A 14,327-nucleotide genomic window follows, 5' to 3' on the forward strand; every position below is an offset into this window, starting at 1 on the left:
GCCCGCACCCTCAGCCGCAGCCCTCACCCCCTCCGCACCCCTGCCCCAACCTGGAGCCCGCACCCTCAGCCGCAGCCCTCACCCCCTCCTGCACCCCAGCCCCCTGCCCCAGCCTGGAGCCCGCACCCTCGGCCAGAGACCTCACCCCCTCCTGCACCCCAGCCTCCTGCCCCAGCCTGGAGCCCACACCCTCAGCCGCAGCCCTCACCCCCTCCTGCACCCCAGCCCCCTGCCCCAGCCTGGAGCCCGCACCCTCAGCCAGAGCCCTCACCCCCTCTGCACCCCAGCCCCCTGACCCAGCCTGGAGCCCGTACCCTCAGCCAGAGCCCTCACCCCCTCTGCACCCCAGCCCCCTGACCCAGCCTGGAGCCCGCACCCTCAGCCAGAGCCCTCACCTCCTCCTGCCCCCCAGCCTCCTGCCCCAGCCTGGAGCCCGCACCCTCGGCCAGAGCCCTCACCCCCTCCTGCACCCCAGCCCCCTGCCCCAGCCTGGAGCCCGCACCCTCAGCCAGAGCCCTCACCCCCTCCGCACCCCAGCCTGGTGAAAGTAGTGAAGATGGGGGAGAGCAAGCAATGGAGGTGAGGGTTGTGTGAGTGGGGCCTCAGGGCTGGGGCAGTGCAAGGGTGTTCAGTTTGTGCTGTTAGAAAGCTGGTAACCCTAATGGACTGGTGTGGGGCTGGAATGGTTCACAGGCCTCGTGGGCTGGGGTACATTTCAGCCGGTGCTCAGAGCAAGGGCGGGACTCCGGCCACTTAGACAGAAGCAGCTTTTTTGCAGATCCACCTGTAGTGTAAGTTGCAGGGTTCGTCGTTCCACCGGCCATTCTCGTGCAGGTGGGCACAGTCCTCATCTCTGACGTGAAAACTGTACATGTTATTGGGCTCCCCTGTGGCCCAAAACCTGAAAGGGAAGGAAGAGAAGAGCCCTCAAGCCACTGGGCCACCGGTTCCGGCTGAGATGCTTCCATCTATGTGCTGCCTGGTAACCGGGTCCCCCCTCAGCATAAACTAGAGCAGCCTCAGGGTTGGTCTAACTTATGCTCAGGCCCCTGCGGTGTTGTGGGCAGCCAAAAATAGCCAAAGCCCAGCCATGCTCCAGCCCCACCCCTACGTATGGGGCTTTTCTGCTCTTCTCCAGGCCCTTGAGCCTGGGCAAGTGTGCGTGTGGGAGATTACATTCCCTTTATGGCCCCTTGATGGGACTGGAGCTGCATAAAGGGGGCCTCAGGAAAAGGAGTGAACAACATGGCCTCCAAGGAAGGCAGGCTGCCCTCTCCCTGAAAGGGGGTTTGTGGCATTTTCACCCCAAAACTCAAGAGTTTATTATATCCCCCCCCCCAAACAGACAGATGTTTTTATTTTGAATTATCCAAATCAACACAGGGCTGGGGAAAGTGTCACCTGCTAGCAGAGCAAGCCTCGTCACTGGGCCACTAGAGGATAACAACCTACTACCAGTTAATGGAGCTGCTCCTTTGGATCAATAACGCCTAGCTTGGAGGTAGTACCTTTCATCAGGGGAGAGAAAAGCACTTTACAAAGCATTATTTGGCCATTTTTTAGAAGGGGAAACTGAGGCACAGAGTGGGGCAGTGACTTGACCAAGGCCACCCAGCAGACCAGCAGCACAGCTGGAAATGGAAGCCAGCACTACTGAGTCCCAGAGCAGGGCTCTAACCACTGGTCCAGGATTTTACAGTTACAGGCCCTCAGTTCACATCGATGCAGTGGAGGATGTCACGTTATCAGTGGTAGAAGCTGCAACCTACACAGGCTATGGCAGCACAAACTTCTCCTTGCCATGGTGTTTCAGACCTGCTCTGCCTTGGAGAGACCCCTCTGTAGGCTGAGAGGGGCGCTCTATCTCCTTGGCCCATTCAGTCCTCGGCCCCTCGGCTGTGATGGCCGACAAGCCCCCAGTGCAATCTGTGGATGCTTTCCCCACTGGGAACTGGGCTGAGACCCATCAAGGTTGTTTAATACTGAGGGCACCCAGCAGCAACGCCATGTAGTCGCTACAGACCTGGACCAGATTCGAACCAGTGACCTGCGGGGGACTGATAAAGGCTCGAGTCGGTCAGTCATCAGGGCATGAAATAAAACCTGTGTGGTGCTGTCCCAGGCCTCGAGCGATTGAGATGGAAAGCGCTTGCAGGAGCAGGGGGAGCTGGAGAAGGCCGGGGGCAGGAAGGGGAGAGCAGAGGATTGCACCATGCTTACGTAAATGCTGCAGGAGTATTGTCCACCCAGTGCCAGACGCCTTCGGTCCCTTGGTCTGTGAAGCCGATCCAGTGACGAACAGAATCAGCTTTAATGGCCAAGTAATTCTAGAGTGGATGACACAGAGGATTGGGTGGTTAGAACTGGAGCATAAGCTAGGCCTCGTGGCGACCCTCTGCATGGGTGCATTTTACCCAATGGGAGGAGTCGGGAGGTCGTACCTGCTCCGTTTGATCGTTGATCACCACCAGGTCAGCAGTCTGGCTCAAACAGGACCTTCTGGCCCCTGGCCAGCCCTGGGCAGACGAGGAGAAAAGGTAGCACCTCCCTCGGTACTGCTCCCAGCCAGGCTGGCACCGGGAAGTGCCTGTCGGAGAGAACACAGCAGAGCCAGCACGTGACTAGGGAGGTATGGGTAGGAGGGGCTCCCCACCCTGGATAAACCCAGCAAATGCCTTCAGCAGCTGCCAGGTACCGCGGGAGCTTCCTTCAAGCAGGCCCTGCCCCTGGAAAGCATTTCAGCAAGTGCTCAGCTGAAAGGTCACTGGGAGAATGTTATTCACCCACTTTATGCTTCCTCTAAATGTGGAGAAAATTCGGAGTCATTTCCCAATGGAAGGAATCACTATTTACTCTGAGCTTGCCAGCAGGTTTTTAAACACTTAGCTAATCAGAAGAGAGAGATGGATGGGTAGATACGATAGAGACTTTGCTTAATACGCAGCTGGAAACATTAAATGGACTCTTACAGCACAATCCCTCATATAACTCTGAGGGAAGAGCGCCCCCTAGGATTACGCTGGGGGATTGCGGTCAGCACTGACTGTGAGGAAAGAGTGCCCCCTACAGACCCCGCACTCCCTGCAGCGCAGCACACACACACACACCCCCGCAGTGCCGTGGGTAGGTGGGGAGAGCATGGTGTCACAGGCGATAGCATCTCTGAGATAATGGCTTCAATGAATATGAAGGCCCTTAATGTTCGCGAGGGGCTGAGAATTACTCAGTGTTATTATCTCTATTGCCATAGCCCCCCCCAAATCTGGCCCCGTTGTGCCAGGCGCTGTACAGACGCAGAACAGAAAATGGTCCCCCTGCCACGAAGAGAGAGCTGAGGCTGGCGTGTATCTCACCGTTCCCTTTCTGTGCGGCATCCAGGATTTTGTAGGTCTCGGCCCTGATGTCATCTCTGTCATGTTTCGCTTTGGCCAGATCCCTGGACACTGGAAACACAACACACAGCCGTCGTGTATGGGAATGGGGTCCCATCCCTTTAAATAGTTTGGGAGCCTCGAGTGGCGCTAACCATGTTCTGTGCATCCAAAGCTGCCAGAAGGTAGCCAGAGCCGTGGGTGTGTGCACCTCGGCCTGGCGTGTCTGTGTACAGACCGTAAACACCGGGCTTTGGGGCCTGGCTGTGACACTGAAACAGGGCCCCTTTCTCAGCAGCGGGAGGCACCGAGCTTGTTACAGTCGGTCCGATACAGTCATTAGGGACTGGAGACCCGGCCGAACACTCGGGCAGGACCCCAACCTTTCACCAGGGTCAAATTTATTCAGCTCAACCCTGCCCCCTCTCTCTCCCTAAACCCCAGCAGGAGTCCTGCCCCTTCCCCCACTGCCCTGCCCCCCAGTTCCCTACCCCTGGCTCCCCAACACCCTGAGCTTATTACACCAGGGTCTCCTTTTTCTGCCCATCCCTTGAATCTACCTGCCTCCCCTCAGCCCCTAATGGGTCCCTGACCCCCATCTCCTCCCAGCTTTCCCCCCAAATGATTTTGGGGATCAAGAAACAGCCTCTCTGTAGCAGCCCAGCCCAGACTGTTCCCTGAAGGCCAGACTGGGAACACACTGGAGTGAGAATCCCCGGTACTAAAGGGTTAATCGGCTTCCCCCCATTCAGAATGGGGCCCCTGGTGCACACAGAGCCCAGAGCACAGGCTCTGGGGGTATTGGCTGCGTCCCCGCTGGGGTCTGCAAGGGTGGGGCTTGGCCCTGGGTTTCCTGCCTTGGTGTCTCCATCTCAGGGAACGAATCACAAATGCTGCTCGCTCAGGCTGGATCCGAGTGGGGGGGATCCCAGATTGCCATGGCCACCCAGGACTGGGATTCTGCAGCCCCATCTCAGCTTCCCACTGCTATTTCCCCCACACACACACTTCCTCCGCCTGAGCCCTGCTCCACACCCCGGCCTGCCCTCACCTTCCGCTCTCAGCGTGGCCTGGTCCGACTGCAGCCTCTCCAGCTCCTTGGCCAGCTCCTCCCCTGAGAGACAGAAACAGAGCCCATCACACTCCTGGGGAATCTCGGGGACCGGAGCTGAGCGGGAGCGGGGAGGGGAGGAGATTGGGCAGGAAATGGGGAATGGGGTAGGGAGGGGCTTGTGAGGAGGAGGAGGGAGGAAGGCCAAAGGGGTGAGATGAGAGGTGCAGGGGAGTCATAGAGGGGACGTCAGGCTGCGGATCGTGAGGACTCGGGTACTGCGCATGGCGGATTGATTAAAATGAAGCATCCCCAGTTGCTTCGCCATCTCAGAGCCTGGAAGAGACAGCGCCTGGTGAGCTGGGAACCCTCTGTCTCCCCAACACTTGTCTTGTGGGGAAGGACCGTATTCCCCAGCAGAGCGGGTCTACGAGGGCCGCCCAGGCTGGTTTCCTTCCCTGGAGGAGGTTGCATGCGGGTGGATTTGCCCTGATGGTCTTTAAGGCTCCAGATGGGAGTGAATTGCCCCAGGCCAGGCAGTGAGGCAAGGTTAGAACTCAGGGCCCCCTGACTCCCTGCCCTGTGCTCATTCCCCCAGACCCATGGCTATCGGCCAGCCCTGCCTAGGGGAGAGCCAGCTAGTGGGATTAGTTAGGGTCCCCCCTAGACTAGTGAGTAATGGGGCACCTCATCAAGAATGTCCTTTGCTGAAAAGTCGAGAGACTTTGAGTCTGGGCTGTGATTGGGGCTCCTAGCTGCTACCGTAATACACCTAATACTGTTATGCTGGAGGGTGCTCTTGACTGCCCTCATGTGGGATCCACAGACAATGACAGACCTCGTTAAAGCCAATGGGTACCAAGTCCGGGAGGAGCAATCAAGCCTCTGTAGGCCTGAAATAGATGCAGACAGTGGAGGCGACTGCCCAACCAGGTTTCATGGCAGGTCAGAGCTCAGGTGGGCTGGTCTGAGGGTGACACAGGTTGCAGCCCCAGTTGCTAGGAAACCGGCTGCCAGCTGCATGGGTGGAAGGCCGAAGGAGCTGTGAGTGGGACCCTGGGAGGAAGTGGAGACAGATCTCCTTGGGCACAGAGCTCGCTGGAGGTGCAACTGTGGGGATTTCTGAGCAAAGAACCTGGCTGCTGCTGTTAGTTCCTGCCCTGTTCAGTGGAACAGGACCCCGAGTAACTAAACAAGTCACAGCGAGAACAGACCTGCCTGGGAGCAGTGTTTGCTCCCCCTAATGGGAACAAACCTGGCAAGGCCTCCGATTTTGTCTTGGGCCAAAAGCGTAACAACAGTAATACCAACAAACAGACACCTGGGAGTAAGCTGAATTCTTACCATTGGCTCTGAGCACAGATTGATCAGTCCGCCTCTGCTCCAGCTCCTTGGACATCTCTGCGTCTAGAAAGAGGCGCTGACATCAGCTGTTGTTTATATGGTTTGGGGGACTCCGAGTAGGGATGGGTTTTCAGTTTGGAGTCACGGCCCAGGGAGGAATGTTGCATTTCCATTTCCCAGCTTCCCACTGCTCACGTGTGTCTGGGGGAGACAATCTCCCAGTCCTCTCTGAGTCACCCCCACCCTGGAGCAGTCTGGCCAACCCCAAATGTTAAAAAACCCATGATATTGGGTTAAAAATCATGAACTTTGTAAAAATTAATAAATTTTGGATCTTTTTCTTTGCCTTCTGGTTCCTGAGCTGTCATGTCACTTTCTCAGGCCTTTCTTTGCAACTAGAAACTGTCTCAATTTTTTAAATGAAAGCTGAGAGTCTCACCTATTCACATGACTCCAGGAGCTGGGGCTTTAATTCAACCACCTAGAGTTGGCAACGCTGCAGCTGTGTGTAATCTCCCACCAGGGGTCATCAGCAGGGTTTGAATAGCTGACCCCTGCAGCAAAGACCTCTAACCACTTGAGCTAAAGGAGTAACTCTGTTAGCCGGCAGCAGTAGTTGGTCTGTCATCCAATGTGGAGCAGCTGCCAGAGGGGGTCCCAACACACACTTTACTGGCTTCTCGAACATGGGGATACATTCAAGCATCACACTCCAGTGTGTCCCTGCTCAGATTGCGGGTCCTGGGAAGGGGTCCTGCCAGAGGTGCAGACAATGTGATTTCCCTGGGGCTGCTGGACCTCCTCTCTGACCCAGGCCCCACCCTTACTCCACCCCTTTCATTGAGGTCCTGCCCCACCTCTTCCTGCCCCCACTCCTCCCCCTCCCCCCAGTGCCTCTTGCAGGCCGCTGAACAGCTGATCATGGCAGGCAGGAGGCTCTGGGAGGGATGGGGAGGAGCTGATTGGCGGGGCTGCTGGTGGGTTCTGAGCAACCACTATGTTTTTTCCATGGGCGCTCCAGTCCCGGAGCACCCACAGAGTCAGCGCCTATCGGCCCCACTGCTGTGAGCTGGAGGTCGGGTGACCTGACTTAATGAGCTTTGTCTTACAATTAGCAGTACTAGGGCACAGTGAAGTGCATTATGGGAGATTATACCCCAACCCCTGCAGCATCCCACGCTGGCCACTGACAGAGACACAGCTTGGGCTGGGAGGGACATGTGGGGTGATATCTTGGCCTCTTTGAAGCCAATGAGAGTTTGACCATTGACTTAATGGAGCCAGGATTGCACCCCTGGGCTTTTCCACTGGGCCTGGTCCTCTGTCATGGTCCAAAATGCTTTCCTGGATACTTACACTTTGCAATCGCCACAGCGAGGAGCATGGCCCACAGCACGAACGACACTGCATGCAGGGCGTAAAGGGTTAATATGGACTTTGCTGCCCCCTTCAGGCCCCTGGGAAACTGCAGCCAGGCACTCCCTGGAAGGGAACAGCAGAGACAGGGCAGTTAGAGCACAAATCCCTGCCCCATGGGGAAGGCACTAGGGAAATCAGCAGTCACTGTTATTAGCCTTCACTAACTCAGAGTGATGGATGCGCCTCTGGGGTCAGGCACCTCTGGGCACCGAAGTGCAATTGACACAGAGAGCTCGGGAGGGACGTCAAGTAGGAATTGGAACATGATTTTGTGTATTTCCATCCAGCCATCCCCGTTCTATCTAATCTCTCCATCTCCAGGACATCTAGAGTCCATCCACCGTCTCAGGCTTCCATCACTCCTGTTGCCCTAGCAGTAAGAGAACCCCATTTCCTGGGAGTCCCCTGTGTTTTCCCAAGGATCCTTCGGGGAACCGGGCTGGGCGGAGCATGTGAGATGCTGTGAGGATTCCCAGGTGTTTCACTTTTCGCTCCTGCCCCGTCTCCTCTGTCCCCTTTGACTAGCTTCTACCATCAGAATCCAGCTCCATGACTCAGGTCTCTGCGTACATCTCCCCCCGCCCCATTGCCTGCTCGACCTGTGATCCCCTCTTGATGGCTGCCTGTCCCCCAGCCCTGGCCTCCTCTCCCAGTGCCCTGAGCTTCCCCGACACTGTCCCCCAAGAATCCTCCCCATCGTGCCAAAAACTCATGCCCCATGAAGACCCCCAGCCAGGGAGGCTGCCCCCAGCTCCGTGCTGCTGTCCCCTCTGCTGTAGCCTCCTACAGGCAGGGACCAGTCATTGGCTCAGAAGGTTGTTCTCTGCACAGTGCCCTGTGCACCCCAGCCACCCCCCAGCATCAGCCCACTGTGCTCCTGTCAGTGGGGGGCGGGGGAGAGGAAGGAAGCAGCTGTGTCCCCAACCCCCACATCAGCCCCATCCCACATATCACCCTCCCTTCGCTTCCCAGGAATGAAAATAAAAAAGAGGAAGAACTGAAAATCTGCTGTAAATGCAGAATTGTTTGTACCCAGGGAGCACGTGACATCTTCCCATTGCACAACCCAGGGGTATGCTGCCTGGTCAGCAGGACTCCGGAGCTGAAACGCGGTGGGCAGGACATGTATGTCTGGGCCTAGGAAAGGCATTGGGGACAAGGTTGCTGATGGCACGACCTGGGATGTGTATGAGAGTCCTGCATGGGACTATTATGTTAATCCCGCTCTAGTCCTGCTCTGCAATACGCAGGCCCACCCGCTCCCGCATTGTTTCTTGTGTTTTTATCTCACTCCCACCCGTAAAAACCTTAGATCCCGCAAATCCCACAAGAGACACAGATCCCCGCATGCTTATAAAAATAAAAACAAACAAAAATAACAGTCAGGTTATATATATATATATACAAATGAAGTTCAGGGCTTGGCTACACTTGCGAGTTACAGTGCATTAAAGCAGCCCCGGGTGCCCTAGCTCACTACCCGTCCACACTGGCAAGGCACATAGAGCGCGCTGTCTCCGCAGCTAGAGCGCTCCTCATACTCCACCTCGGCGAGTGGAATAACGTTTGCTGCGCCTTGGCTACAACACCTGGGCGTCAGTGTGAACGAGGTGTTGCATTACTGCGCTCTGATAGGCCTCTGGAAACGTCCCATAATCCCCTTAAGTCGAGTGGCCACTTTTGGCATTGTTTTCGAATCGCTGCAGGAATGCGGATATGCCCTTTCAAAGCTCCGCTTCTGACAGCCGGCTGCTTATCTGCTTCGAGACAAAGCAACCATTACTGTGGAAAGCTGTGTGTGAGAGAGAGATGTGGAGGGAAAGGGGGGTCTGCTGCTGTCTGAACTTACAAGACAGCCTGCTGACATGCTCTCAGCCCCCCCAAAACCCACTCTCTTTCCCCCCACATACACACAACACACTCCCTGTCACACTCCACCCCACCCCCATCCCCCGTTTGAAAAGCACGTTGCAGTCACTTGCATGCTGGGATAGCTGCCGATAATGCACCGCTCCCAATGCCGCTGCAAGTGCCGCAGATGTGGCCACGCCAGTGTGCAAGCAGCTGTCAGTGTGGACAGACTGCAGTGCTTTCCCTACTGCACTCTCTGAAGGCGGGTTTAACTCAAAGCGCTCTACATCTGCAAGTGTAGCCGTGCCTTGAGATACAATTTTTAGCACTAAAAAACTAAAACAAATCTTGCTTAAACCGTGTAAAAAATATTTTAACTCCTGCTATAACAGACATCAAATCTCTTTCTAGCCCTTGCTTAAATATCACTTTAAAACCTTCAGTTAAAAAAATCCATCTTGCTTTCCATTGCTGACATTCTGTTCATTGCAAACCGACGAGAGATTTTGCGTTTTCCCACAAATTCCCTTAGGCTGTATTTTTTGCTCACCCAATCCCGCCCGCAACACAGTACATTTTACCCGCTCCTGCAATTATGGCAGGGGTTCCTGTGGGATCTCAGCCCCTCTGCAGGGCTCTAATGTGTATAACGGGCTCCATTGCCCGGCAACTTGTCCATCAGCAGCAGTAGTGCTGAGTGCAGGGTGGGTGCCAAATCTTCTCTCTCTCCTTAGCCATCCCCATTCACCTTCCCTCTCCTTCCAACACACCCCATCTCTCTACCTAATTTTTTTCTTTTCATTAAAATTAAATCACACAAGCCCCTGTAATTTTGGGGGAGGGAGCGGGGGGATTCAATGCCCCATGGAATTGGGGTGAGGGAAGCATGTTAGGAAAAGAAAGGAATGAATCAGCAAGAGAGAGAGAGAAATGAGGAGGTGAAAGTGTGCTGGGGGAAAAAGGGATTGAATCAGGCTGAGAGAGGAGAAGGATGATCCTGAAAAACAACTCCCCCGACACCTGTAGCTGTGCCCACCCCAGCCAACACCTGCAGCCGGACAGCCAGACTGCATGGTGATTAGAGTGAAGTATTGGACACTCTGTTTACCTTCCCCAGACCTGAAGACGAGCCCAGTGAAGCTCAAAAGTTTGTCCCTTGCACCAAGAGAAGTTGGTCCAAGAAAAGGGTTAGAGGTAGTGTTGTCACCTGCCTTGTCTCTCACACATCCTCGGACCAATACAGATACAGATCTATCTATCTATCTATCTACTTTTAGATCCCTCGTTGCTGTACTACCCAAGCACCAAACACAAACATGTGACAAAATGTTGCTGCACCAAGTTGGGAAGTCTCGGCCTGGTTCTGTCCAGCGCCCTCCAGCTGCAATGTCTGAAAAGCCACATGCCAGAGTATAAACCTGTTCAGTTCCTACCCCATCCCCTTCCAGAGAACAGGAGCCCCTTCGCGGGTGAGCACCGCACAGCTCTGTATCTTGGGCCCAATTCCACAGATCTCGCTCAAACCACCTAGCCCTTGGTTTCAGTGGTGTGTGAGGTCTGCAGGATCGGGGCCTGTTATTAAGGAGTCAGCTGATTGGGAGGAAGCGATGGTGGGATCTCCCACTACTGCAGCCCGGGTATTACCTGCTCTTCCAGACACTATTTCTCCCTCTTGTTCCTTGAGCTCCACTCAGTCGGACTCTTCACACTTCTGGTAAATGCGGTCTAAAGCCATCACTCTGAGCTTCTCCTGTGACAGATTTTCATTACCAATCTGCCTGGGCCCACAGTTGATCGGGCTGGGACCACAGGATCTTTTTGGGGAGGAGATGACGAGGCACACCAAGTGTCTGAATTTTAAAGCTTTATTAATAAAAATAATAAAATAACAGCAGAGAGTGCTGGGGCCGTTCCCACGTCACTCAGGGGAAGAAAGAAAGCGTTAGTGCCCCAAGCCCCAACCCACGTTCATAGTCACACATGCACGACCCAAGACTGGCCAGGCCTGGGTGTAATGTCAGAAGAAGAGGGGGGGAAGGATGGACAGGAGTACTGTCCTGGGCCCAGGTCGTCCAAGGATCTGCTGTGCTCTCCAAATTGCTCCAGCTCTCAGGAGGGTTTTAAGTCTTGGGCTCCTTTCGGGGTGTTCCATTCTGTGACCTCTGTTTCTGGTGCTCTTTGTGCCAGTCCAAACCGCTTTCTGTGGTTTCTTTCTCTTTCCCAAAACTTCCCAGTTTCAGGGATGCCTGTTTCGGCTCTTCCTCTTGTCGTCTCCTCTGTCTTTTCAGACACTGTAGCCCTGGGCTTTGTTATCTTCTCCACTGGCCTTGCTGTCCTGCAGGTGCAGGTTTGTGTAGTTGGATTTTTCTCTCACGGCCGCTCAGGCAACTTTCAAGCTGCCGTCTTACTCAGCTGACAGCCAGTGCCGGCTGTGAGCTCTGGCCTTGGGTGGGGGCCGGCGTCTTATCTTCAACCTGAGACTGAGCAAGCTGAAATTTTGAGTTAATCCGTTCTTTGCTCTCTTCTTCTTCTCCTTCCCCCCTCCCCCCGGCCTCTCGTACCTGCAAAGGAAACTTCCACTCCCCACTCACACGCCTTTGACCCGCCCCAAAATGCTTTGCAATGCTTGCAACTGCGTTAGCAATATACAGTGATGATCTGCCTTCCCAGGGACTCCCTGAGGGAGAGGGCAATTGGGTTGTGAAACTCCGTCTCCCGACTCTGCGCCAGTGGGTTTTATATCTGCTGAGCCTCCGAGCAGCTTTCCTTGAAAAGGAGACACGTGCACCCAGTCACCCTTCCTCTCTTCAGAACTGCAGAGATCCGTGTCCCTGTCAGGTCTCCCCCAGCAGCAGGGAACGTTCATGCAATCACCATTCCTGGAAAAATGTGAGGGGGTACAGCCCCCTTCCCCCAAACATTGACTCAGTGCCTATTTTACTTCAGTCTTCAGGTTAATGGTTAACAGAGACCTGGTACTCAGCACAATTAATATTAACAACCAGGGGAAGGAACACAAGCCAAACTAGGGAATGACCAGGTTAAGGAATAGTTCGATAAGTTATGATGCCAGGGCCCAGTGCAATTCATCCTACTTAAGGAACTAGCTGCTGAAGCAATCTCACAACCACTAGCGAAGGCATGAACTCTGTTGCTTCCTGATTGCGTATTTCTGCTTCCAAATGAGGTGTGTGGTTAACCGCTCTGAGGTTCTGCTGAAAACAAGAATAAGTTTATCATCAAACAGAGATTCCCATAATCAAGAGTGAGAATATTGGAAAGAAATGGTCATTGACACGCTGTCTGGAGCGGCCCACAACTCTGAGTGCCAACCTCGGCAGAGACCCCAAACTGGTGCTATGTTGCTCTATGATTAGCTTTCACTAACCCAGTAAGAAGAGTGAATTCCTGAAGCACTATAACAGTCTTACCGCGGAGTCACAGTCCCTGTGGGCATCCCAGTCTATCTTGCCAGGCAAGCTGGACCTTAGATCACACACCAAAGACAACGCTTGTAGCCAATCCTGTAATAAACTAACTAAAGGTTTATTAACTAGCAAATGAAATAAGAGAGTTAAAGCAGGCAGCTGCATACGCAAATGAGTTGCACTCTGTGGTTCTAAAAAGGTGACAGAGTTGTAGCAACCTGTCAGCACTGAATGTCTTTTAGGGCTAACCCAGGTTGACCCAGGGGATCTCAGCTCCTCTTTCCTAGCTCCAGCCCTGTGAGAGTCCAAACAGCAAAGAGAGAGAGAGAGAGAGAGAGATGAAAAAGTTTTTTGTCATCTTGTTTTATTTCCTTCTTCCACAATTCAAGCTGATGGGTCGAGCCCTTTTGCAGGGAGCCTCTCCATGGGTGTGATGGGGTCATTAACAAAGCCTTTGTGTTGTGATGTCCCACAATGGCCCATTTGGATTCAATAGTCCTTCCTGATGGGCAGGAGATAACACCTTTTGTAAGGATTCAGCATTTTACATTAGGTGAAGCTTTTTCCCTGGTTGGTGAGTTATTCAGAACAAACCTTTTACAGTTATGGAGCAAACATGTAATATGACCTTGTACCATGGCATAGGGACAGAAATAGGATTAATCACGTGACATGCTTCGATATAGTAGTATGTCTAAGGGGATCCATGTAACCCTGGCGTGCCCCTGTGCCCTCGACCAGTTGGCATCAGCAGGGACTTGGGTCACAGTTAGATTTCTGGTTTACGTGGCAACCTGCCAGGAAGATTTTTTTTTCCTTTCCCTATTGCTCTGTGCATAGTCTGTGAGCAGAACACCCTGTGCAGGGGCAAGGGGCCCTCAGTCCCATTCTGGGCTCTAAGCAGGACGGAGGGGTCAGTGGGGGGGTTGTGCTGGGTCCTGCCTGGTGTGACAGATCAGGGAGGGGCTTAAGTTGGCAGCCTTGGGCTTGACCACCCTGCCCGGAGGGGGGGAAGGGCTTGTTCTTGTGGTGGGCTCAGGGAGGGAAGGGGAGGCGCTTGGTCTCTCGTGATGGGCCCTGCCCGGGTGGGAGAGAACCGGGCAGGAGGGGATCGTGGTGGGCCTTGCCCGGGGTGAGGGTGCTCTGGCCTGCGCCAGACATTATTGACATCGGTGCGTGTGGCAGCCACCCTTCGTCCAGGCTGTGAGACAATCGCTCAGAGAGGGGGCAGCTGCACTGTGCCTCTCACTGGGGCATTAACTCTGAGCCCTGCAGCAGGGGCTCTGCCAGCCCTCCCCGGCAGGGGGTTTTGTGGGGTGGGGGCAGGAGGGTAAGAGCTCAGCCCCAGAGACACCCAGGCTGCTGAGGTAAATATGGGGAGGGCCCCACTGCCAGCTCTGTGGGAGAAAAGGGACGCTGCTGCTGCTGCTCCTGGAGGCAGGAAAGAGGGGCCCACGAGACTGCCCCATCTCTCTGGGACAGGAGGAGGGGGTGTAGTAAAGTGGTCTTGGCAGAGTTGCCCAGAATATTATGGGATATAACCTTGCCCTAATCTGCCTTGAATTGCTAGATCACAGCCTGTGCCACTTACTTCCTGTTTTGGTCAGGGGGAACCCCCCCACACACACACCATACAACACTACACCCCCCATTGGAATTCACACACACACAGGTGACAACTTCCTCAGTTCCTGGAGGGGTGCTCAACCCCCCTCCACCCTTTCCTCCAAACCTCCACCCCCACCCACTCCTCTTCCCAGCCCAGCTCTGCCCCAGGACCTGCCCCCACTCCACCTGTTTCCCCAAGCACGCACCCCTGCCCCGACTCTTCCTGCACCCACCCCACCCTCCCACCCCTCCCCT

The 14,327-nt window shown here is 54.6% G+C and overlaps 1 protein-coding gene across 1 annotated transcript; it reads right to left on the minus strand.

The window, feature by feature from the left end:
* Positions 1 to 418: 418 nt before the first annotated feature.
* LOC135972156 (C-type lectin domain family 10 member A-like) lies at positions 419 to 7,253 on the minus strand. Its single transcript, XM_065595068.1, has 7 exons — positions 7,123 to 7,253; positions 5,767 to 5,829; positions 4,423 to 4,485; positions 3,354 to 3,443; positions 2,442 to 2,587; positions 2,221 to 2,327; positions 419 to 901 (listed from the first exon to the last, which is right to left on the minus strand). Exons 1-7 carry the CDS (start codon positions 7,148 to 7,150, stop codon positions 754 to 756), a joined length of 645 nt encoding a protein of 214 aa, XP_065451140.1. The 5' UTR covers positions 7,151 to 7,253; the 3' UTR covers positions 419 to 753.
* Positions 7,254 to 14,327: the final 7,074 nt, after the last annotated feature.

The sequence above is a fragment of the Chrysemys picta genome, chromosome 4, assembly GCF_011386835.1.
Source record: "Chrysemys picta bellii isolate R12L10 chromosome 4, ASM1138683v2, whole genome shotgun sequence".
NCBI classification, from domain to species: domain Eukaryota; kingdom Metazoa; phylum Chordata; order Testudines; family Emydidae; genus Chrysemys; species Chrysemys picta.

Excerpts from the sequence above, each read along its gene's own strand:
- LOC135972156 (XM_065595068.1), bottom strand. The coding sequence starts at position 7,150 with ATGCTCCTCGCTGTGGCGATTGCAAAGT. Across the intron at positions 5,830-7,122 it reads CGCTGTGGCGATTGCAAAGT|ACGCAGAGATGTCCAAGGAG; the intron begins GTAAGTATCCAG and ends GCCTCTTTCTAG. Across the intron at positions 3,444-4,422 it reads GGCCACGCTGAGAGCGGAAG|TGTCCAGGGATCTGGCCAAA; the intron begins GTGAGGGCAGGC and ends TTGTGTTTCCAG.